This window comes from Hyla sarda, chromosome 11 (assembly GCF_029499605.1).
Source record: "Hyla sarda isolate aHylSar1 chromosome 11, aHylSar1.hap1, whole genome shotgun sequence".
Lineage (NCBI taxonomy): Eukaryota > Metazoa > Chordata > Amphibia > Anura > Hylidae > Hyla > Hyla sarda.
Window position 1 is genome coordinate 12,222,844 of NC_079199.1, and position 27,343 is coordinate 12,250,186.

Sequence of the window (27,343 nt, forward strand, 5' to 3'; positions counted from 1 at the left end):
AGACATCTTGTCCCCTATCCAAAGGATAGAGGATAAGATGTGTGATCGCGGGGGTCCCGCCACTGGGGACCCCCACGATCTTGCATGCCGCACTCCGTTAAAAATCAGTCCCCGGAGCGTGTTTGGGTCTGATTACTGTCGATCACAAGGCCGGAGCATTGTGACGTCATGGCTCCGCCCCCAGTGTCACACCCCCTCCCATAGACTTGCATTGAGGGAGCGGGGCGTGACGTCACGATCTTCCGTTCCCGTGGTCGGGAGCCAGAACCTCCAGCGCTGCCGGTAGCAGATACAGGTGGGTGCTGCGTGCTATATTGCGGGGGTTCCCAGCGGCGGGACCCCCGCAATCAGGCATCTTATCCCCTATCCTTTGGATAGGGGATAAGATGTCTAAGCGCCAGAGTACCCCTTTAAGGACCGTGACATACTTTTTTGTGGCTGTTGCATTTCGGTGGGGAAGATGGCGACAGGACGCGCTAGGATGCCTGTGGCTTAGTACACTACAGATGTCCTCGCATGTTCTAGGGTGAACACCGGTCTGTAGTGATGCTGCCTGCAGCCACTAGAGGCTGGTAGCATTTCTTCCTCCAGGAGGCACACAATGAGTGCTGTCTCAATGGTATAGACCAGTGGTCTTCAACCTGCAGACCTCCAGTTGTTGCGAAACTATAACTCCAAGCATGCCCGGACAGCCGTTGGCTGTCCGGGCATGCTGGGAGTTGTAGTTTTGCAACATCTGGAGGTCAGCAAGTTGGAGACCACTGGTATAGACCTTTCCAGCCTCTAGTGACTGCAGGAAGAAGCTGCCTGAGACCTAGATGCAGGAGTAAACACTGGTGACTGTGAAGGAGCCAAGGTGAGTATTAGAGATGAGCGAGTTTACAGTAAATTCGATTCGTCACGAACTTCTCGGCTCGGCAGTTGATGACTTATCCTGCATATCAGCTTTCAGGTGTTCCCGTGGGCTGGAAAAGGTGGATACAGTCCTAGGAGACTCTTTCTTAAGAATGTATCCACCTTTTCCAGCCCACCGGAGCACCTGAAAGCTGAACTAATTTATGCAGGATAAGTCATCAACTGCCGAGCCGAGAAGTTCGTGACGAATCGAATTTACTGTAAATTCGCTCATCTCTAGTGAGTATGTTATTTATTCTTTTTAAATCTTCAGGGGGTGACCTACCTACAGGGGCAAGATACCTACAGGGCATATGCACAGAACGCAAACTACCTATCTAAGCCCCATTCTCCTCTGCTAAAGTGAGCGGTATATGGAATTACCTGAAGCCCCATAGACTTGCATTGCAAGTGTAATACGATACAAGTCTATGGGAATTCCATATACCACTCACTATAATGGCGGTGAATGGCGATTGGATCCTGCTGCCTGGGTGAAATGAGAGGTAACCCTTTGGAATAAATGATTTCAAGTATGATTTGTAGGCGTATTACACATGTATTCTCCTTAAAAACACTGTGCAAAAATGGCCTTAGTCTTCAAGCGAGTCATCCAAGAAAACATGGCTGTTTTCTTCCACATAGAGCCCCGCACATGTCTATACGTTGTTTTCAGTTTTGCTGCTCAGCTCCAATGAAGTAAACGGAACAGAGCTACAATACCACAAGTAACCTGTAGACAGATGTGGGGCTGTGTTTTGAAGATAGCATCCATGTATTTACAACCCCTGATTAAATAAATCGCCCCTTAAAACCTGCGACCACGTCCTGGACGCTTACAGAGAGCTTCTTTAAAAAATAAAAAACAGAAAAACATACATACATTATAAAGATTTCAGTCTCCATTTATTATGTTCCTTGCCAGACTCATCATTCACTCTGCAAAACTGCTTACTGAGGGATCACGTTACAGCTGCTTATAAATGTGTATAGAGGGAGAGGGAGAGGAAGAGGAAGAAAGCAACTGCAGAGAGAGACAGACATAACAACACAGAGAAGTTTCTGAAAGCTCTATAAGTGTAATGTCTGACCCCACTGCTGGATTTACAGCTTAAACTGCTCAGCACTTCTCTTTAATGTCCTCCATGCTACTGCTGCTTCTGAGCGTGTGTTATATAGTGTATAGTATGTGTGGAGTGTATGGGAGACATCATAGCAGCTTGTCTAAACCTACCAGCTCAGGGAAAAATAAAAATCAGAAAGGGAGCCCTCATAGGGAATCCCTGGTGAAAAACGTCATATACAAGTTATATAATAGCCAGAAATCGTGCTACTCCTTATCCTAAAAAGTTACCTGAAATGTCAGATACACCTTAAACACAGGAAAAAGTACATTCCCAAATAAAATAGCCTAATATGCTGAAGGAAAAACTAAATAACAGAAAATAAACTTCTTTGTGTGAACTTATTCTAACAAAATGTTATCATGTAGCCAGGAGGGTAGAATAATGGGGAAGGAACATTTTTGTAGGTAAATTTTTGAAGGACCATTTGAGTATGATAGACCTGAGAGACATGCAAAGTAGTCAGTGCTAAAAAAAAAAAACCAAAAAAAAAAAACCACACAACTTGTGAATTCACCCCGAGGCACTTCCCATAGATCATGACTCACAGTCCGTCCATTACTCACATGTCTATTACATACAAATAGGTATTTTTCCCATACAGTCCTGTCATTAACTACAGCTGAAGAATACTTCGATTAAAATAAAAATAAAAACTACAAAACCTAAAATATATCAAAAAATAAAATTTAGGTTATTATTCACTCATTTATTGTTTCACATTATTATTGTATTTTTTGTTATGGAACTAATAGCTACAATTCCTTCCAATCATTCCTTCCAATTATTTCAGCTCTATTTTATTATTTTTCACATCTCAATACTTAATGTCCTCTAATTTTTACACCTTAATACTTTGTTAATTTTAGTTGCCAGTTTTCATGCGTTTAAAAAAAATTAAATAAATCCACAAAAATCCACTTACAAGATTTTTTTTCAACACATTTTATAGCCTGTTTTTTGTATCTTAAATTATATTTATCAATGAAGCACCTTGGAGCATCAGGCTCACATATTTGATAGAATTTAACATTACACTGCATTTAAAAAAAATAATAATAATAATTAAAATAATATTAATAATAATCCTAACAAAAAATGATTTCATTAATATTCTATTAGTTATAAAAATATTATCAAAAAATATATATAAATATTATTATTATTATTATATTTTAAATTTCCATTGATCGCTGAAAGAAAGGGGCGGGTTCAGCTGTGATTGGGATGGTTCAGCTGAAAAGGCGGGGCTAGCGGTGTAAGAAATGTAATTGTCTAGTAAAAAAAAAAAATTTGCGCCAACCAAATTTGTGCCAAAATTTCCATTGCTGTTTCGCATCACTTGACAAGAGAAATGCAAAAGTGTGGGTTTGCGTACACCGAAGTGGACCAACAGGTTTACCAGAAATTGGTGTAAATTGTAGTAAAAATCTATGCTAAACCTATTTGGCCACTATTTTTATTTATTTTATTACTGCCCAAGGGCAGACCCTTAGAATATTAGCATTTTTTTTTCAAAAATATTTCCCCAATTCTAATGCATTCTGATTGTTATTTGAAGCTTTTCCTAGCCCTTCTACATCACTGTGTGCAACCAGCCAAACCAGAGTTTTCCAAACAGGGTGCCTCCAGCTGTTGCAAATCTACAACTCCCAGCATGTCTGAGATTTCCAAGCATTCCTAGTGCATGTTTTGCCAGCACCCACTGTCTGCGGAATGTTCACCCAAAAAATTTCTAGGCAAACATTCCACTGTGTGAACATAGTCTAAGACAATGTTTCCCAACTAGAGTGTCTCCAGCTGTTGCAAAACTACAACTCCCAGCATACCCGGACAGCCGATGGCTGTCCAAGCAAGCTAGGAGTTGTAGTTTTGCATCAGCTGAAGGTGCCCTGTTGGGAAACACTGGCCTATGCACATATTCAGCATCCATTTTAGAGATAGCAGGTGTTAGATGCAGATCTCTGTGAGGGACAGTGAGCAGTAAACAACACAGATAGGCTAGGTTCACACTATGGAATCTCCGGGCAGAAAATTTCCGCCCAGAGATTCCGAGTGCGGCCAGCGCTGAGTGAATCAGTCAGCGCTAGGACCGTGCGGACACTACAGTTTCCAATAGACTGCAATGTGTTCCACGAATATTTCCGCCTGAAAAATGAGCAACGCCATTCTTCAGGCGGAAATTTCCAAGCGGATTTTCCGTTCACAAATTCCGCTTCACAAATTCCGAAGTGTGAATGTGTGAACGGAAACCCATTCACTACACTATAGATTTTAGTAAGAGGAATTTCTGCCTGCAATTTCAAAGCGGAATTGCAGGCGGAGATTCCGTAGTGTGAACCTAGCCATAGGAGTAGGAGCACATGTATATTACTTCAAATACTTCTAGTAATAGCTGGGAGTTGTAGTTCTGCAACAGCTGGAGGCACACTGTTTGGAAAACACTAGACTAAACCACCAAGTCATATACTGTAGTATAGTGGGGAAAATAATAGCAAATTTGATGCACAGGATTTTCTGCTGCAGATTTCAATGTAAACTAAATGACTGAGCGCAGCTTCTAATCTGCAGTTACAAATCCTGCGCGTCAAATCTGCGCAGGATCCTGTATGTGTGGACGTGCCCTAAAACGTTAACATTTTTGCTCACACGGAGCTCCATTTCTTGACATTTTGGACCTAGGGCAGAGGGGTGTTTGGGGGTCCCCAGCTGATGGACCCCCCACAGATACCAGCCTACATTGGTGTCACTGACCTGTACTATTACAGTGCGATATAGGTTAGTAAAAATCCATACTTACTGACTAACAGGAGTGACAGCAGGATCTGTCCTGTATACATTTTCCCTTGAGGCGACTTACAAGTGATCGCTGCACCTTGACCTGAGTCGCGTCATGTGATCAAAAGAAAGACGCCAGGAATTCTGTAGCTTCAGCAAAAACCTTCACTGCCAGTATATTTCCTGCAAGTTCTTTTTAAAGGAGAACTGGAATTTAGATTTTTTTCCCCATTTGCAAATATTTTTAAAACTTTTTTTTTTCTCTAAGGCTTTTCCGTATGGAATGGTTTCCAATACCAAGGCTGGACATATAGGAAAAGCAGAGGTGGACGTGTTCCTCTTGTGCTAACTTAAAGGGGTACTCCGGTGGAAAACACCGGAGTACCCCTTTAAATGTCATAGAAGACACCAGTAAAATATGGGGGAAGGAGTAGATGGAGGCCTGTTATAGATTAAGCAGGGCTCTGTATACTGAGGACAAGCAGGGCTCTGTATACTGAGGACAAGCAGAGCTCTGAGGACAAGCAGGGCTCTGTACACTGAGGACAAGCAGGGCTCTGTACACTGAGGACAAACGGGGCTCTGTACACTGAGAACAAGCAGGGCTCTGTACACTGAGAACAAGCAGGGCTCTGTACACTGAGGACAAGCAGGGCTCTGTACAATGAGGACAAGCAGAGCTCTGTACACTGAGGACAAGCAGAGCTCTGTACACTGAGGACAAGCAGAGCTCTGTACACTGAGGACAAGCAGAGCTCTGTACACTGAGGACAAGCAGAGCTCTGTACACTGAGGACAAGCAGAGCTCTGTACACTGAGGACAAGCAGAGCTCTGTACACTGAGGACAAGCAGAGCTCTGTACACTGAGGACAAGCGGGGCTCTGTACACTGAGGACAAGCAGAGCTCTGTACACTGAGGACAAGCGGGGCTCTGTACACTGAGGATAAGCAGGGCTCTGTACACTGAGGACAAGCAGGGCTCTGTGCAGTGAGGCTCTATGAAAGTTTCAACAAAATGTAGTTGCTTAGGTACAGATTAGAACGTTACAGCTTGCGAGAGTAAGAATGGATATTTGGTCGCTGCCCCTTTATGTGATCTTTTTTTTTTTTTTTTTGCAGCTTTACATACCAATTGGTTTACTGTGCTGCCATATGTAGACTTTTCTTTGTTCACACAACTCTGGGTCTGCTACTTAGAGGGACATATGCAGGAAAACTTCTTGTGACGTGATAACTCTGACCGAGTCAAAATGTAGATATTAGTGTATTGCAGAAAGATCCTTGTTCAACCTTCTTTTCTCTAACGATAAACTGCCTCTTGGAAATGTAGAACTTTAGTGCGATATCCTCACAGCGTAGACAGGAACAGTGACGTGATTGTAGACAAGATTGTACCTAGGTGAGGCTCTGGCAAAAACAAAGCCCTGATTGGTTTCTCTCCTGCAACAGTTGGATCATGTGACCAAAGCATTATTCATAAGGCTACTGTGAATACAGTTTTTTTTAACCCTTTACATGCCTCCAATACCTCATATACATTTATGCATTATGCTTAAAAGGGGTACTCCGGCCCTAAGATGTCTTATCCCCTATCCAAAGGATAGGGCATAAGATGTCTGACCGCGGGGGTCCCGCCGCTGGGGACCCCTGCAATCTTGCATTCGGGTGCCGGGTGCTGACCACGGGCCGGAGTATCGTGACATCATGACTCCGCCCCCGTGGAAACATCACGCCCCGCTCCCTCTATGCAAGTCTATGGGAGGGAGGGGACGAGCCGACCACGGGTCCGGAGTATCTTGATGTCAAGATTGCGGGGGTTCCCTATCCTTTGGAGTGGGGATAAGATGTCTTAGGGCTGGAGTACCCCTTTAACCTTTTACCATCAGCCACATGGCAACTTCTTGTTGATAGTTGCTGAAAAGGTTGTACTGGGACAATACACAGACTACACACAATACATAAAGTGCCTAGTAGATGGCAGGTTGAACAAACAAATGAACTGAGCAGTGACTAAAGCTGAGGAAGGAGGAGTTTTTTGTGGACATTTGCTTGTAGCCCTCTTAGATTTCTCAGTTCCTGCTGAGCAGGCAGAGAGAGGACACAGAGAGGGACAGCCTGCGAGGAATCCTGGTTCAAAGATTGCCTGCCGCAGCAAAATCTATGATGCTGTTCAAATCATTAGACGTTTGGTTTGGTTCGGGGTTGCACCATAATTGGGACATTAGAATGCAGATGAGCTGCCTGAATAAAGCCCAAGTTTTGCAAGGACCTTGTGTTGACCTCTGGCGCTCAGTGTCAAGCTGACTGTGCAGAGCTGGGCAATATTTCAATGCAGATGCCTCGAGCCTGATGGGGTTCTGCCATTTTTTAGTTGTCATACAAGTAGTGGTCACATTAAATATGGATGTCCCGTGTGCTTCCTGTGTAAAGGACAATGGAGGTCTGTGTCCTTCGCTGTCCAGCTCAGCATAATCTGCGCTCTGTAAATCGTTTCTTTGAGAACTAATCTGGATTTTCCAGCCGTGTTTCCCAGCCGGGCCGACCAGACGCTCCACAGTCATCTGAGCTATGGAAGTCGACAATCACTTTCTATATTAGTCTCCTGATTTCACTCAAGAAGATGAGGAGAGATTTTTTTTTCCACCACTGAGGTGGCGATTAGAGATGAGCGAACTTACAGTAAATTCGATTCATCACGAACTTCTCAGCTCGGCAGTTGATGACTTTTCCTGCGTAAATTAGTTCAGCCTTCAGGTGCTCCGGTGGGCTGGAAAAGGTGGATACAGTCCTAGAAAAGAGTCTCCTAGCACTGTATCCACCTTTTCCAGCCCACCGGAGCACCGGAAAGCTGAACTAATTTATGCAGGAAAAGTCATCAACTGCCGAGCCGAGAAGTTCGTGACGAATCAAATTTACTGTAAGTTCGCTCATCTCTAGTGGCGATATTGGAAAGCCTTTGGCTGAATGATGATGATGATGATGATGATGATGATGATGATGATGATGTGACCACAACAGCTGCTGCAGGTGCAAAAACTTTAAAAGTTTCAATCTTCTAAAAAAAAAAAAGAAAAAACTTCTAAGATTCCCCCGACATCTCCGGCGACATCCGCTGCCTCTTACGAAACTACCTGCAGTCTGTTAGAAAGTAACTCAAGTTTCCAAGAAACATTTTTTTTTACCCATTTGTTTTCCCCCTTATCACATTTCCAATTCTGGCATCACCGATAGATAATAGTCATGCGTTTTGGGTCTCATAACCTGAGCTCACTGGACTATAGGGATTAATGATGAGGTTGTGGTATTTTGCTGCCGAATTACAGCAGTATAAATAAGGCCTTAAAAGGGGTACTCCGGTGGAAAACTATTTATTCCCCCCCCCCCCCCCCCCCATATCAACTGGTGCCAGAAAGTTAAACAGATTTGTAAATTACTTCTATGAAAAAATCTTAACCCTTCCAGTACTTAGCTGCTGTATGCTCTTTCCAGTCTGACCAAAGTGCTCTCTGCCGACACCTCTGTCTGTGTCAGGAACTGTCCAGAACAGGAGCAAATCCCCATAGCAAACCTCTTCTGCTCTGGACAGTTCCTGACATGAACAGAGGTGTCAGCAGAGAGCACTGTGGTCAGACTGGAAAGAGCTACGCAACTTTCTCTGGGGCATACAGCAGCTGATTAGTACTGAAAGGATTAAGATTTTTTTCATAGAAGTAATTTACAAATCTGTATAACTTTCTGGCACCAGTTGATTTGAAAAAAAAAAAAAAATGTTTTCCACCCGGGTACCCCTTTAAAAGTAGAAGTCCAACTAAAATAAGTGTATCCCCTATTCACAGGATAGGGGATAAGTAGCAGATCGTGGGGGGTCCGACCACTGGGATCCCCTGCGATCTCCAGAGTGGGACCCCAGCTCTCTCAGTAAGGAGCGCGTGTCGTCTGCAGGTAGACGGCACGTACTACATTTATTTCTATGAGAGCGCCAATGATGCCCGAGAGCTGGACTCAGGTCTCTTCGGCACTGCCATAGAAATGAATGCAGCCCGTGCCGTCTACTGCATGCACTCCTCACTGAGAGCCGCGTCCCGTTCCTGAGATCGAGGGGGGTCCCAGCAGTCAGACCCCCGGTGACCAGCTACATATGAGTTAATTTTGGCTGGAGTCTTCCTTTGATGCAATTTCAGGGTTCACTATTGTAACAAAACATAATTTAAAAAAAAAAAAAAACAGGCATAAAATTGTAATACATGAATAAACCCTATTGCAGAGTTTCCATGACTAGGGGAGAGTACAGTTACGCTACCCTTGCACCCTGACTACCCCCTTTTACTTTACTTAGATCTGCAATTGAGAAAGGGTACGCAGGGACCCGAAACGCGTCTTGCTTTGTTATGGGCTTGCTAAACTGATTTTATCAATAAATATGTTTTTTTAAGCGAAATACCAGAAGTTCATGTTTTTGCTGGAACAGCGCCACCTTGGAGTTTTTTTCTTTTCTTTTACCCTTTTACTTACCACCATCCCCATCAATAACCACAGACTCTTTGTATGGTGCAAAGGCCACAGCGGACCAACCGTTTTATTAACAAAATAACAATTATATACCATTTTACTCTTTTAATAAACAACAACAAAATGAAATAAATAAATAACAGAATTTCAAACACCTGATCCAGGATTAACATAACCCCCCATCAAAAAATAAATAACCCTCCCCATTCTGGAAGAGGACCTGAAGGCAGCTTCTCGTCCAAGCACGGTCTCCTACTTTGCCCTTGGTCGACCATCACCTGACCCAAGGGCACCACCTTTGGAGACCCACTCTGTCCCTTCCGCTAGGGACCCCCATGATTAGCTGGCTACCAACCCAGCTCCCCTCGGACATTATGACCAGGGCCTCCACCATCCTTCCAGCATGCCTCCAAATCCCCCTCCAGCTCACGCCGCCATGACATAACAAAACCAAGCCCCCCCCCCCCCCATGAAAAACAAACCCCCCAAAACCATCATCACCAGCTCAAAGTGCGGGCGGGACACAGCTTCTCCCCCCGAATGACTCCTCCTCTTCCTGCAAACCCCAAGTCCCTTGCCTGCCTAGCTCCTCCCACTTTAACCCCTCTTCCCCCCCAGCCTAGCTCTAACCTGTTAACCCTATGTCCGCTACCTACACCCCCTGTAATATGCCCCCTCCTCTCCCATTTTGTACTTTCCGGGGGATTTCAAACGTGTTGCAAAACTACAAGTCCCAGCATGCACTGACTGCTGTTATGGTTGGATAGTGGTCTGCTGTCTATTTGGGGACACTGCTATGGGCTCTCCAGTTTCTTGCAATACTACAACTCCCAGTATTCAATGACAGCCTCTAGCTGTCAAGGCATGCTGGGAGTTGTAGTTGTGTCACAGTTTTGAGGACACTGGGGGAGATTTAGCAAAAGTGGTGCAGTTGCCCATAGCAACCAATCAGATCACTGCTTTCATTTTCAAAGAGGCCTCTGAAAAATTAGAGAGGTGATCTGATTGGTTGCTATGGGTAACTGCACTACTTTTCCTTTGCGCAATTTTTGATAAATCTCCCCCACTGTGTCAATGATTCCCTAAGGCCCCATTCACACTGCCTTTCTGCTCTACTTTAGAGGTATGTGTTGGCTGTTGTCATATAGGGGGAGATTTATTAAAACCTGCTGAGTTGTCCATAGCAACCAATCAGATCGCTTCTTTCATTTTTGAAAAGGCCTCTGGAAAATGAAATTAGTGATCTGATTGGTTGCTATGGGCAACTCAGAAACTTTTCCTCTGGACGGGTTTTGATAAATCTCCCCCATAGTGTAGTGGGCCCCATTTCCTTTTAGCGGCCCGGGCTATTTCCCCCTAGTATACATTAATATGGCGCTACACAATTGCGTATTCAGCTGTGACTTTATTCGGACCATTGAAATGAATAGCGCCTGCTGCAGTACACTACAGTATATGTCGGCATCGCTTTTTTTTGACAAGATGCAGATGGAAACCTTTAAGGTTCTGCGGAAACGCATGGATGACCTGTGTTGCCACTAGGGATGCAGGTGGTACGGTTTTTACATAGGGTCAGTAGACAGCTGCTCTAGACAATGAAAACCTCCATTCTTAACACTGCAGACTGCATTCAGAAAACCAAATAGTGTACTATAGATGACATCAAAGGGTTACTCCGCTCCCCAGCGTCCGGAACATTGAGTTCCGAATGCTGGGTGCGGGCTTCCGTGTTCACGGGCGTGTCACTGGTTCAATATTCAGCATACCTTTTTGCTGTCCGGGCATACTGGGAGTTGTAGTTTTGCAACAGCAGGAGGCACAATGGTTGAGGAACACTGGCCTACAGCATTGTTGCTTTAAAGGGGTACTCCGGTGCTTAGACATCTTATCCCCTATCTAAAGGATAGGGGATAAGATGCCTGATCACGGGAGTCCCGCCGTTGGGGACCCCCGTGATCTTGCACGCGGCACCCCGTTTGTAATGTAATGCGTGTTCGCTCCGGGTCTGATTACCGGCGACCACAGGGCCGGCGGCGTATGACGTCACGCCTCCGCCCCGTGTGACGTCACGCTCCGCCCCTCAATGCAAGCCTACGGGAGGGGGTGTGATAGCTGTCACGCCCCCTCCCGTAGGCTTACATTGAGGGGCGGAGCGTGACGTCACACGGGGCGGAGGCGTGACGTCATACGCCGCCGGCCCTGTGGTCGCCGGTAATCAGACCCGGGGACTGATTACAAACGGGGTGCCGCGTGCAAGATCATGGGGGTCCCCAGCGGCGGGACTCCTGCGATCAGGCATCTTATCCCCTATCCTTTGGATAGGGGATAAGATGTCTAAGCACCGGAGTACCCCTTTAATGTATAAACTTTAAAGGGTTACTCCGCTCCACAGCATCTGGAACACTGAGTCACGAATGCTGGGTGCGGGCTTCCGCCCCTTGACGTCATGCCCTGCCCCCTCAATGAAAGTCTTTGGGAAGGGGGCCCGACGACCGTCACACCCCATCCCATAGACTTGCATTGAGGGGGCGGGGTGTGACGTCACGAGGGGGCGGGCGTGAACGCGGAAGCCCGCACCCAGCGTTCGGAACTCAATGTTCCAGACGCTGGGGAGAGGAGAAATCCTTTAAAGTGTATACATTAAAGCAACAATGCTGTAGGACAGCGTTCCCCAACCAGTGTGCCTCCTGCTGTTGCAAAACTACAACTCCCAGTATGCCTGGACAGCCAAAAGGTATGCTGAATATTGAATCAGTGTACCTCCAGCTATTGCAAAACTACAACTCCCAGCATGCCCGGACAGCCAACGGCTGTCCGGGCATGCTGGGAGTTGTAGTTTTGCAGCAGCTAAGACACCCTGGTTGGGAACCGTCGCTCTGCAGACTGGAGCTCCATTTTGCAGCATAGAAGTCTATGGGAGAAAAAAATGGCAAGACTCCTGGTAAAAAATATATGCCATAGCTTAAAAACGCCAAAAAGGAGTGAAAAAACAAAACACCAAGCAGCAAATTTGTCGGTGTTTTTTTTTTTTTTTTGGTTGAAACGTTTAAAAAAAAAAGAAAAAAAGAAAATTCAAGAAAACCGCATCCTCGGGCTTGAAACAGACGCAACATTTTTGTTTAAAAAATAAAATAAAATAAATAAATAAAAATGCCATATTCGCCAGAAGGCTGGGAGTCGCCAGTTGTGATCTAGGAGTTGATAGGGAAATATGAAATGCCAGACCTACATGGTGTTTTTATTTTCTGCGTTTAACCCTTTAGTGGCAGTTTTTTAAAATGGCAGCATGCTAAGGGTATGGTTTTGCTTTTTCTTTTTTTAAGAAATGTTCACATTTTTTCTACCATAGACTTGTATGAGTGGGGAAAAAAAAAAAGCACCAGAAAAGACGCCATAAGTGCATGTATGTTGGCGTGTTTCCTGCTGCCATTGCTCCTCCTTCCTCCCAATTCATCAATAGAAATCCTTGTGCCATGCCATGAAACAATCATGTGACGCAAGGGAGAAAACACTAAATAAAATAATAATACATAATAATAATACACAGTATTTTTTGGAAGAACAAAAAAAAAAAAAAAAAAGAAAACACAAAAACCACATCTTGGAAGTGAAAAGTGAGGGGGACATTTTTCTGACTTTTAAAATTTTTTTATTTTTTTTTTGGGGGGGGGGGGGGGGGGCCGCAAAATAAAAGTTGTGTGATCTTGTAGCATTGGATGACACACTGACTCACAATTTTGCACAACAGGTAACACACACTAATACTTGCTCACCTGCGATCTGGCGGTGCAGTCCTGGGGATCAGAGCTTTCCTGTGTGCACTTCTGTAGGACTACAAGGCCCAGCATTGCACATGAAGGTAGAAAGCAGGGAAGATCCAGGGTGAAGCAGAAGAGCTGAGGTGGTTGGGGGCTCAGGATCAGGATGTGGTCAGCAGGGCTGATGGGCAGGTGGGGGTCACACCTGGGGTCTCATCAAGGTGAAACCTTCCTAAAACAGTTTAGTATAGGCATTTTTCTTTCTCGCATATGTATATGCATATATATATATGACTTTTCTGTATATTACTTTCCAAGATATTACTATTTATTACTTATCAGTATTTTACTCATATAAAATACTTTTAAGTATACTACTATATTTTACATTTTAGTAAATTACTATGTATTACATTTCAGTATTTTTCATTGTATTACTCTATTACTTATGTTACTTGACAGTATATTACTTATACATTACGGTACTTTTATTACTATATATTTATATATATATATATATATATATATATATATATATATATTACTCAATTACTTAAATATACCTTGTCAGGATATTATAATATATATTACTTTTCAATTTATTACTATATATTACTTTTCTGTATATAACTTTTCATTATATTACTATATATTACTTTTCTGTACATAACTTTTCAGTATATTACTATATATTACTTTTCTGTATATAACTTTTCAGTATATTACTATATATTACTTTGCCGTTTATTACTATACATTAGTTGTCAGTATATTACTATACATTAATTATATTACTTTTCAGTATATTACTATACATTACTTATATATTACTTTTCAGTATATTACTATACATTACTTATATATTACTTTTCAGTATATTACTATACATTACTTTTCAGTATATTACTATACATTACTTATATATTACTTTTCAGTATATTACTATACATTACTTATATATTACTTTTCAGTATATTACTATACATTACTTTCAGTATATTACTATACATTACTTATAGATTACTTTTCAGTATATTACTATACATTACTTATATATTACTTTTCAGTATATTACTATACATTACTTTTCAGTATATTACTATACATATATATTACTATACATTACTTTTCAGTATATTACTATACATTACTTATATATTACTTTTCACTATATTACTATACATTACTTATATATTACTTTTCACTATATTACTATACATTACTTTTCAGTATATTACTATACATAATTTTTCTGTATATTACTTATATATTACTTTTCACTATATTACTATACTATACAATACTTATAATTTACTTTTCAGTATATTACTATACATTACTTTTCAGTGAATTACTATACATAACTTATATATTACTTTTCAGTATATTACTATACATTACTTTTCAGTAAATTACTATACATTGCTTATATATTACTTTTCAGTATATTACTATACATTACTTTTCAGTAAATTACTATACATTACTTATATATTACTTTTCAGGATATTACTATACATTACTTTTCAGTATATTACTTGTATATTACTTTTTAGTATGTTTATATATAACTTTTCAGTTTATTATACAGTATTACATTACTTAGATATTACTTTTCAGGATATTACTATACATTACTTTTCTGTATATTGTTTATATATTACTTTTCAGTATATTTCTACTGTATTACAGGTCAGTCCACAATGTAGTCAAATGTTGAATCTCTTAAACAAAACAAAGGTTTTTGACTTATTGTTTGCATACATCGTCATGTCCAGACACTAAATCCCAAAGGATGCAGACCTCCCAGAGATAGAACCATTGAAGCAGACAGGCTCCCTGTCATCAGATGACTAGTGATGTCAGGTCTCGGCCACATTGCAACCTGGGAAAAATCTGAGACAACAGTCATTTTGTATGCTGTTAAAAATAAATATTGGAGTGAAAATCACAGAAGAATTGTGAGAAAACCGTCACACACAGGTACAGATACTATATTATGAACTACACTAACTTTACAGCCCCTGTAGCATGGTCAAATAAAAAAAATTCCTGGAATACCCCTTTAAAAAAGAAAAGTACTTCCTCTGGAGCATACAGCAGCTGACAAGTACTGTAAGGATTAAGATTTTTTTTAAAGGGTAGCTCCCATCATCCTATTTTTTTTTTTTTTTGCTAGCCCGTTTCCAACCGCCCCCCCCCCCCCCCCGCTACGGCACTAGCCCGTTCACTCCTCCCCCCCCCCCCCAGGCTCTGCATACCCCGTTCCCTCATTACACTTGCAGTTACTGCAGAGTCCGGCAGCGGGCGTGCAGGGACAGCGGCGGCAACGAGCGGTGCCGGCGATGTGCGGGAGGAGTGGCCTCCCAGCCAGTGGCCGGGGAGCCAATGCACTTGCTCCCGCCTGTCTGGTTGACAGCCTAACTGAAAAAGGACTGATTGCCACTCCAAAATCAGTCCTTTTTTCCGTGGCCGGTTTTTAAATGTAAATTAAACCTTTTTAATGAAAAAAATTATAATAAAAGTATATTAGAGATCTGTTGTAGTACATAAGTACTACAACATATCAAAAAATAAAGTTGGTGACAGTGCCCATTTAACTTTCTGGCACCAGTTGATTTAAAAAAAAAAAAAAAAAAAAATGATTTCCAGTGGAGTACCCCTTTAAGTATACAACTTGTGTCCATCTCTGAGAATTTTTTTCAACCAGGGTGCCTCGAGCTGTTGCAAAACTACAACTCCCAGCATGCTGGGAGTTGTAGTTTTGCAACAGCTGGAGGCAAATCCACATAATTTTGGGACAATAGTCTCCTCCCCCCCCCCCCCCCCCCCCCTTAAAGAATAAAAAAATCTATATATTGAAATAAAAGTTACGGCATAAATTGCTAATATTTTCTCTATTCTGCAAAGAGAAAAGGGAACGGGAAATATTCCAGACGTCTTTACAGAACAGTCACCTGCCTCCTGTACAGAATATAAGGTTTATTATTCCCATATGCAGAAGGATATTTACAGAAAGGAAACAGATGGCGCAAATCTCAGATCGCTCGTTGTGCTCATATCGGCGAAGGTTTCAAGTATATCGTTTTTTTAAATGTTCTATCCGCTGTGTTTGGACTCAGTCCCCTATTACTAAAGCTCGAGTATATGGGTCCCCCCCCCCCCCCACCCCCGTGATATAGAAACGGTATTATCCGTACAGCTGCCTCATATTGCGGAAAGTAGATGTAATTCACAGATATCAATGTTATGGTCGCTTAGCAACAAGAAAGGAACATTGAGCCATATTTGTTAAAAGCTAACACTCTACTGGCATGTTCAGACTACAGGAGCCAATGTCGAAAATCAATCTACGCTAGGACTGCGCAAACCGGCGCCATCACCATTGCCAGCAACACAGTCTGCGCCGATGTCCACCGAAAGCATGACCGTAAATTCTACAGTGTGCACGGTGCAACAAAATTGTCATTGTAGACAATGGGAGGCTGCTGCACAGAAATTTCAGAGCGGGACTTCTCCATTTCTAAATTCCGAAGTGTGAACATACCCTTAGGCCGGGTTCAAGCCTTTCATAGCCTTTGGCTGTCCAGGCATGCTGGGAGTTGTAGTTTTGCAACAGCTGTAGGTTGCCTGTTTGGAAAACACTGCTTGAAGGGGTACTCAAGGGGAAAATAAATGCTTTTAAATCAACTGGCTCCAGAAAGTTATACAGATTTGTAAATGACGTCTATTAAAAAATCTTAATCCTTCCAGTACTTATAAGCTGCTGTATACTACAGAGAAAATTGTGCAGTTCTTTGCAGTCTGCTGCCACCTCTGTCCGTGTCAGGAACTGTCCAGATTAGAAGCAAATCCCCATATAAAAACCTCTCCTGCTCTGGACAGTTCATGACATGGACAGAGGTGTCAGCAGAGAGCACTGTGGTCAGACTGGAAAGAACTGCACACATTTCTTTGTAGTATATCTGTAGTATACAGCAGCTGATAAGTACTGGAAGGGTTAAGATTTTTAAATAGAAGTGATTTACAAATCTGTACCTTTCTGGCACCAGTTGATTTAAAAAAGTATTTATATATATTTCCACTGGAGTTCCCCTTTAAGACTATGTTCACACGGCAGAATCTCTGGGCAGTATTCTGCCAGAAAGTTCTGCTTGAAAATTCCACATAATTTACTGCCCATCAACGTCAATGGGGACACGCCACCGATGACATTTTGGATTCATGTCTTGAAATTTTGCGGGAACTCCATTCAGAGCCCCACTGAAGCTATTGGGGATCTGAATTCAAGAGGAATCTGTGTTTTTGAAAGCACAAAAATTCTGCCCGAATTCGGCTGGAGTTCTCCTCAGATTCCTCAAAACTGCGAAAAATCCACATTCTGCTTTTCTGTGCAGAATTTGAGCGGATTAGTAGAAATTTTAGTAGTATTTTACGCTGCAGATCCGCAGACAATGGACCCTACAGTGTTGCCTCCATCTGTGCCTGCTCAAAGCGGCAATCCGCCGCCACAAGCAGACATACTGCAATGTGCGACTCGCCGCGCGCATCCGCGGTATACTCACACATTGTGGCCACTCCCCCTGCTCCCTGAGCTAGGCAGAGAGCAGCCGCGATGTGTGCGAGTATACTGCGCAGGCGGATTGCTGCTATGAGCAGGCACAGATGGAGGCAACATTGTAGGGAGCCATCGTCGGCGGATCCGCAGCGTAAAATACGGTGCTGATCCATCCGTGTGAACGAGCCCTTAGGCTGGGTTCACACTACATTTTTACAGTACAGGAATCGGATCCGGCTGGCGGGGGAGCGAAAACTGGGCACTCCCGTATCCCAGGCGGACCCGGCCCGTATCTAATTAATTTCAATGAGCTGACCGGAGTCAAACTGCATACCACGGTTTTAGGTCCGGCCACAAAACCGGATATGGGGCAAAATGAGCCGACCGGAGTCACCGTTTGACTCCAATCGGTTCATTGAAATTAGATGGTGGCCGGGTCCGGCTAAGATACAGGAGTGCACGGTTTTCGCTCCCCAAGCTGGATCCAGTTCCCGTACTGTAAAAACGGAGTGTGAACCCAGCCTTAATGAATTCCTCATGTCTGCTCTACCAGACAAAGATATCCTAATTCAGGACCCGTATAGGCCTGTACTATGTAAATGAAGGAAATGTAATGATGGGTTCTGTAAAATGGAAGGGGGGTGGAGTATGGTTTTTGTTTTATTTTTTAAATAAAACTTTAGGTAAATATTTGCAATTATTTAAATATTCCCATTTGTTTTGCATGGTTAACTCCGATGACGCACTGCAGCAGGATATGCACAAACAGTTGCTTCCTCTGTCGCCACAGACGTTTCAGCTCGTAGTCACACTGTGCCCGGCCTAGACGGGTTGATAGCTTTTTTGCCAAAAGGTAGTCCAACAGATCCCCCATGAGTTGATTTTCGTCCTGAAGAGTCTTCCAGGTGTAAAGGTCTTCTTTAACCTTTTCGGACCCGAGTTCACTGTCTTTTAGGGCGGTCACAACATTCTGGTTCATGAACCGTTGATAAAATGGGGGGCAATCTCCACGTCTTCCCACACGTCTTCGACAGATGGTTCTTTGCCCGGGGTCATCCTAGACAGTGCGTTGGTATTGACATTCGACTTGCCGCTTCTGTATTTGATGGTGAAACTGTAATTGGTTAATCTTGAAGCCCAATGCTGCTCAATGGCACCCAACTTGGCAGTGTACAGGTGGGACAACGGGTTATTATCCGTGTAGACAGTAAATGGCGTTGCGGCCATATAGTCTTTGAACTTTTCGGTCACGGCCCACACCAGGGTGAGAAGTTCCAACTTGAATGAGCTGTAATTCACATTGTTCTTCTCTTCTCCTCGCAGGTTACGACTGGCATAGCCAATTACTCGCTCTTGCCCGTCCTGGTTGGACAGTTCTTGACAACTTCCACCTTTTCAGGATGAGGCTGGACTTCCTCTGCGCTGACAACATGACCCAATCCACTAGAGGGCGCACTGCTCCTAATACAAGACCTGAAATTAAAACGCACAAACGCATGCGCTCCGTAGTGTAACACCAAAGGTGAGTTGGTAACGCTAAGTGTGAATTGCGCTTACCACATGAAGTTGTACTCCAACCAAGTACAACAATGGAACAGGGTGTATCATCAAAGGGTCTCTGCAGCTTCGTCCCGCTGAAATAAAATCACGATAAAAACAAGCAATCTCCAGGTAGCAGAGCGGGATCAATGGAAGCGCTGAGACCAGATAAGAAGTTAAAAGGATTTATTTCCCATAATGCAACGCGTTTCACGGTCACCCGCTTTCTCAGGCATCCTTGCGAAACGCGTTGCATTATGGGAAATAAATCCTTTTAACTTCTTATCTGGTCTCAGCGCTTCCATTGATCCCGCTCTGCTACCTGGAGATTGCTTGCTTGTTTTTATTGTGATTTTATACCAGACCTGATCACTAGAGGGCGCACTACTCCTTATACCACAGCTGACCACTAAGGGGTGCACTGTTCCTTATACCAGACCTGACCACTAGAGGGAGCAATGCTACTTATACCAGACCCGACCACTAGAGATGAGAGTGATTCCTCGATCCTTGGCAATGGATGAACTGGCATCCCAATGCTGATAGAAAACACTTTTAGGTATAGTAGAAACATGTGACCCTGTATCTATCAACACCTCCAACGGTACACCTTCTACAATAACTTTTACATAGGGGCAGGAGACGACATAAAGTGAGAGTCAGGTGGAGCGGCCCGAGTGGCAATCTCCTTCACAGCCTTAGTCCGTTGTCCAATGTCCTGCCTAACACTCTGTAATTCTGAGGCTGCAGTGACTGGCAAAGTAGATGACACTGGGTCGGGAGCTGGTGATGGTATAGATCTGGCTATCGCCCCTAGTGGCTCTGGAACAGGTGTAAGGGGCGCACAAGCTTCCTCTAACTCAGTCCCGGGCTCAGTCACTTGGATAGCCGGTCTTTTGAAAGCAAGGAAGGACAAGTTGGGGTTTTGGACCGCTAACATTCTCAGCTGGGCTTTGTCCCACTTAATATAAGCTTATTAGACGCCGCGATCAAAGTTGAAGTAAGACAAAATCAAAACTATATAAGTAGGGTATAATGTTAATTGTATGGACCTACAGATTAAAGATTAGGTGTTATTTTTATCGAAAAATGTACTGCATAGAAACAGAAGTCCCCAAAAGTTACAAAATGGCGTTTTTTTCTTCAATTTTGTCGCACAATTATTTTTTTTTTCTGTTTCACTGTAGGTTTTTGGGTAAAATGACTGATGTCATTACAAAGTAGAATTGATGGCGCAAAAAAAAAAAAAAAGCCATCATATGGATTTTTAGGTGCAAAATTTAAAGGGTTATGATTTTTAAAATGTAAGGAGGAAAAAATGAAAGTGCAAAAACTGAAAATCTCTTTAAGATGATTGCTGAAGCGCTGCAGTGGCTTGGACTTGACTGATGGGGGTACTGTAATGGATGCTCCCCCTCTATTTTGCAGGCACCCGGTTGTAATCCGTCTTGCGAACAGACTTTCAGGTACTAATGGGTTAATGCTACACACACACACACACACACACACACACACACAAAGGACCCACACTGACCTCAGCCCGTAAACACTTACCTCAGCAGCCCCCACCTATGGACCTCAGTCCCCCTACACAGAGCCTACACGGAGCTCAGCCCCCACTATAGGCCAACATGCAGCCCCCCCCCCCCCCCCCCACAGGATGCACACTGACCTCAGGTCAAACCACAACCTCTACCCAAAAGACCATGGACAGAAGCTGCCACCTCCTCTGCCTGTCTGCCAGGGCTGGGGCTGCATGGCACCATGACCTGACCTCATGCTTGGCCCAAACCCCCCCCCCCCCCCCCCCCCCCCAATTATCTAAATGATGGCAAAAATATTTTGATTAACACGTCTAATGCGTCTAGGGGCATCAGTACAGGCTGCTCAGGATCCTCATCTTTTGGAGAGTGATTACAAAGAGCATCTCTCTCTCTGGAGGACCCGTCCTGTCCTGCATTACACAGACGTTCCATTAACCTAAATAGTCACTGCTTAAAGGGGTTCTCCGCTGCTCAGCGTTTGGAACAAACTCTTCCAAACGTTGGAGCTGGCACCGGGAGCTCGTGACGACATAGCCCCGCCCCCTCATGACATCACACCCCTCCCCCTCAATGCAAGTCTATGGGAGGGGGCGTGACGGCTAGTGGAGTACCCCTTTAATGCTTCATTTTCCTGTGGTGGCGCTGCAGTACATTTAACGCTTATTGTCACATTTCTCCACTGATTATAGCCAATTGATTAGGGAACCTTTGTGATCAGCTTATTGTTAAACCTTTCATATCACAGGAAATAATAAAGCTTCTATATGTTACCCATGTACAGATGTTATGTTAGTTCATACAGTTGCTTTACATGTCTAGTTTCTGTATTTGCCTCACTAATCCCTCTATTCTGCTGCTCACTCATTCTGAAATTTACTGCTTAGGATGGGGCGTTTCCAAGGCAAACACTGAGCCCGCCCTCACTCACCATGCATTCACTTCCTCCCTGCATCTGCTGTGCTGCGCTGGGTCTCCTCATCCAATCACTGCAGGCTGCTCTGTAACCCCCTCCTCTCTGTTTTCATGCTGCAGTCTGATAGAACAGGAGTGAGCACTGAGGAAAGCTAGTCCCACCCGCACTTCCTGGACTTTGTCCCGGCCTGTGCTTCAGCTGGGACAAAGATGATGCTGCAGCTGGACAGGATTATGTTCTGGATGGTATGGGGACCCCTAGTGGTCTTTTTTTATGTCATGATTTCTATAAAAAAAAAAAGGAGATAAATTTGTGTTTATGAAGTATATTACAAAGGTTAATGTTATGTTTTGTACAACATATAAAATGTTTTTGATTCTGACAGTGCCTATATCAGGCACATCTGCCTCCATGCTATTTATTACTGTAACAGGGTCATGTGATCACCAGTGTGACAGAAAGTTCTATACACTGCTGCCTTTATGAGATCAGGATATATAGTAGTAATACATCTCCTCTCCAGCTCTATCTGTATACTGCTGCTACCTCCATGTTGGCTCCTGCACCCCACCTACCTCTATTAGGTGTATATTAGGTGCCTTGGATGTTTCAGACCTTGCAATGCATGTTGTACTGTTCACACAGAGGCATATACACAGTGTAGGGTCCGTCCCAGAATGAGGTCACCTTACCGTGGTGGGACGGTTCACGCTATTTGGTGCCAAATTTGCAAGCTAAGTACCTCATATTTTCATAGTTTCATATCTTCATTTATTGCATTACAGCTGTGTAGCTTTTCATGTTCTATCTATATACTCATGTTTCATCTATATCTTTGTGCTAGCAGTGTGCTGCTGTATTGTCCTGTTGCTGTATACTGCTGCTGCTTCTATATGGGTTCAGAATTTATAGTAGTTGTACATCTCTCCTCCAGCTTTAGCTGTATACTGCTGCTATCTCTATAGGACCAGGATATATAGTAGATATACACCTTCCCTCCAAGCTCTATCTCTATGAGATTAGGATATACAGTAGTTATACACCTCCTCTCCAGCTCCATATGTATACTGCTGTTGCTATCTATATGGGATCAGAATTTATAGCAGATATGCGCCTCCCGAGGTTGTTCACACATTTCCTTTTATTGCTTCAGCACCTGCATCGTATTTAGATGACCAGGTGCAGTGATCGGACACCACACCCAATCTCTTTGCAAAGCCAAACGATTCATGGGAAAAGTAGGCAGCATTAAAAATTCATTCCAGAGATTGGATTTGCATCCAAAATGGAGCCTAACCCATGCCTGCCACATCAGCTAAAACAGGTAAGCACAAGGCATACACAAAAACCTCTACATTATTCTCTAATACTAGCCTATGTTGTACTATAGAAGCAAACAAAAGAAAAAATCAGAGTGCTTATTTAAAGGGACCATTCTGACAAGTGGGGATTGTTCAAAGACCTTGAACCTTTCCAATGTAAAAAAATTAAAAATAATTATATATATATATATATATATATATATATATATATATATATATATATATAAAAAAATCCTGGAATAATACACAATGATAACATTATAAATTTTTATTACTTTAGAATTTTGTTTCAGAAACAGAGTATAACACACAGATAATATAATAAAGACCGTGACACCCCCACCCCCTCCCCCATATATCTACAAGGGACTGAATCCAGACAACCGGCCTATTAAATAAACATGTGCAATTATTTATTATTATTATTAATATATATTTTTTTAATAAACCCCCCCACGTGAGGCTGACGCACGAGTGAATATACAGACAGTACATGATACATTCCTCACCCTGACACACAGGACACCACATCTTCCTTTTGGTATATATATATATATATTTTTATATATATCTATTTTTTGTAAAACAAGTTTTTGCTGATTTTCAAGCTTTTGTTTTTTTCATACATTTTGGCTTTTTTACCTTAAAAATAAGCACCAATGATCTGTATGTGATATGGAAGCAGCGTCTCTACACCAAGACGATATTCGATCCTGTGGCTGAAAAGAATACGCGCCATTGTCCCTGCGTCTCGGGTGCTTCTTCAGGTTGCGATCTGCTAGTGCACAGAAGATACAGATATTTTAAGGTTTTAAGGGGTTATCCAGGAAAAAAACTTTTTTTTTATATATCAACTGGCTCCAGAAAGTTAAACAGATTTGTAAATTACTTTTATTAAAAAATCGTAATCCTTTCAGTACTTAGGAGCTGCTGAAGTTGAGTTGTTCTTTTCTGTCTAAGTGCTCTCTGATGACACGTGTCATCGGGAACTGTCCGGAGTAGAAGCAAATCCCCAGAGCAAACCTCTTCTACTCTGTGCAGTTGCCGAGACAAGCAGAGATGTCAGCAGAGAACACTGTTGTCAGACAGAAAAGAACAACTCAACTTCAGCAGCTGATAATTATTGGAAGGATTAAGATTTTTTAATAGAAGTAATTTTCAAATCTATTTAACTTTCTGGAGCCAGTTGATATATAAAAATAATTATTTTCCTGGAATACCCCTTTAAGCGTTGCCCACGACTACGCAATGTGAAGGCTGGCTATATATATATATATATATATATATATATATGCACCATGTAGGACTTATGAGGTCAATGAGCCTCTAGGCCGTTGGTCTGTGCAAACTGTGGACCTCCAGCTGTTGCAAAACTACAAATCCCAGCATGCCCGGACAGCCGTTGGCTGTCCGGGCATGCTGGGAATTGTAGTTTTGCAACAGCTAGAGGTCCAAAGTTTGCAGACCACTGCGCCAGGCACTAAGCGTCTTACAAAAAGTAACAGCTTTTACTGGGTTAAGGCGACAGACCTAAATATATAATATATAACAGCAATAATAATTATTTAAAAAATAATTTAGCAGCTTCTGTATATAGAGAGAGGTATGGGCTCCTGGGCACCAGGGCCCCCTACAGTGATCATGTGTCGTTTACACCACTGGTGGTCGTATCTGGGGCCCATGTGCACCAGCAACCAATGACCCCCGCCCCATTTTGTGGCCCTCTAGCATGTCAGGGCATGCTGGGTGTTGTAGTTTTGCAACAGCTAGGGAGCTACATGTTGGGGAACAGGGCCCTAAAGTATCTAACAAATCACGAGGGACCATGTAAGACCCATGAAGTTTCTGACCTGTAGGAATTACATTGTGAACCAACACATGAAGGGTTAAAGGGGCACTCTAGCATTTGCAAACTTATCTCCTAAGTGTCTAACCCAGAGGGGGTCGGACCACTAGGACAACCCCCCCACAATTTAAAGAATGCATTGGGGGGGGGGGGTCAACCCTATGTTTCGTGCAAAGGGAGATTGGGGTCCGTTCTGGGGAGATCGCAAGGGGTCCCAGCAGTCTGGATAGGGGAAAAGTTTGCAAATGCTATGTTTTTCCAACCCTGGATGACCCTTTTATGTGGGCATACACTGCACCGTATCTGTACCCGTTACATTAACCCTTTATATTGTTTTCCAATGTAATTTCTTCGGGCCCCACGCACACTACAGAATCCGCTTGCAGCAGAATCCCATTGATCTCAAGGAGTTTCTGCTGCTCAGTGCACACTACGGAACGTCCAACAAGAATCCGCCCCCAGAAAAGCCCATTAGTCAGTAGGACTTTGAATTGCTGGGTTGATTTCTGCTATATATTCCGAGCGATATCAAAGGGGTAGTCCAGGGAAAATAACTTATCCCCTATCCAGGTCAGACCCACCACCATCTCCTGCACGGGGCCCCGTCTACTTACTCCGGGGCCCGAGTGTGCAGTGGATGGGTAAGCAGACCAGGGGGGTGGGATGGGGGGGAATCTTAATCTTACCAGTACTTATCAGTTGCTGAAGTTGTTCTTTCCAGACTGACCACAGTGCTCTCTGCTGACACCTCTGTCTGTCTCAGGAACTGTCCAGAGTAGCAGCAAATCCCCATAGCAAACCTCTCCTGCCCTGGACAGTTCCTGTGGTTAGAGATGAGCGAACTTACAGTAAATTCGATTCGTCACAAACTTCTCGGCTCGGCAGTTGATGACTTATCCTGCATAAATTAGTTCAGCTTTCAGGTGCTCCGGTGGGCTGGAAAAGGTGGATACAGTCCTAGGAGACTCTTTCCTAGGACTGTATCCACCTTTTCCAGCCCACCGGAGCACCGGAAAGCTGAACTAATTTACGCAGGATAAGACATCAACTGCCGAGCCGAGAAGTTCGTGACGAATCAAATTTACTATATATATCTATAAAGTTCGCTCATCTCTACCTGTGGTCAGACAGAAAAGAACAACTCAAATTCAGCAGCTGATAAGTACTGGTAGGATTAAGATTTTTTTTTTTTTATAGAAGTAATTTACATTAACTTTCTGGAGCCAGTTGATATGAAAAAAAAGTTTTTCACCGGAATACCCATTTAACCTGAATTCTGGGTGGTGTGGATTCATTCACTGAGGGAATTCCTTACTGAATTTCTGTAGATTCCCTTAGAGGGAATCTGCTGGGACCCAATCCTGTGTTTTTGTTTTTTTTACCAAAAAATAATTACATTTTATATACACATTATAAATATATATATATATATATATATATATGTGTTTCCCAACCAGGGTGCCTCCAGATGTTGCAAAACTACAACTCCCAGAATGCCTGGACAGCCTTTGGCTGTCCAGGCATTCTGGGAGTTGTAGTTTTGCAACACCTGGAGGCACCCTGGTTGGGAAACACTGATTATATATATATATATATATACATATATATATATATATATATATAAAATGTGCCCTATTCGACTGTGTTCACACTACGTTTGCTGCCTTAAGATTGAACTGAAAAGTCCCGGGACTGCGCTTTAGTGAATAGGCCTGCGCGGACATTAAGCGTTCATTCTGCAAGCAGAATCCTTGTGAATTTTCGTAGTGTGAACGTGCCCTAAGTGAAGTTTTGCTGAGATTTATTCAGAACAGAATTCCCCTTGCAGCAGGCTCACATTGTTTTCAATGGGATTCTACTGCTCTGTTCACATGGCGGAATTTCCGAGGCGGAAAATTCTGCAGCGAAAATTCCGAACATGTTCATTCTTTTGGCTGAATTCCACGCAGACTGCTCAGGCCGGCGCGATCATAGCACCAAATAATACCGGCTGTGGCTGCGGTATACGGAATATCCAATCGGAATTTCTACGGGTGGAAATTCCATCAGGTACAAGGGCCTTAAGGAAATGAGGGGGGGCCACCATGATTGCTAAGCCCCTCCCCCTCGTCTGCTAAAGCAAGTGATGGCAGAACACTAGGCCTCAAAGCTTGAGCAAGTGGCTTTGTTGCCCATGGCAACCAATCAGCTTCCAGGTTTCATTTTACCAGTGCCGTTTAGAAAGTGAAAGCTGAATTTTGACTGGTTGCTATGGAAGACCATAGCAACACAGGAGCTCAATGAAATAGTCTGCTTTCTTATTATGGCTCCCTGGTTTAGTATATGACGCCCATTGTGTTTTAGTCATGGGCCATACGGCAAATAAAAAAAATAATTTTCTTTTATACTGCAAAATAATATATATTTTTTTAAATATATTTTTAACTATACTTATGTCATCCTAGAATTGAATCTGTTTAAAAAGAGCAAAACAAAAGACAAACACATATAATACAGATTTTGGTGTAGTAAATATATATTTATATACTTCTTCTGTTAGGGTCCGTACAAAAATAAA

At 43.0% G+C, this 27,343-nt stretch overlaps 1 protein-coding gene across 1 annotated transcript in view; it reads right to left on the minus strand.

Moving 5' to 3' along the window:
- AMN (amnion associated transmembrane protein) overlaps nucleotides 1–4,935 on the minus strand; it is a 72,032-nt gene extending 67,097 nt beyond the window's left edge. The window contains exon 1 of the mRNA XM_056547243.1: nucleotides 4,819–4,935. Coding sequence (XP_056403218.1) covers nucleotides 4,819–4,858 — 40 coding nt within the window. The 5' untranslated portion in view covers nucleotides 4,859–4,935. The remainder of the gene's footprint in view (nucleotides 1–4,818) is intronic.
- Between the last annotated feature and the right edge of the window lie 22,408 nt (nucleotides 4,936–27,343).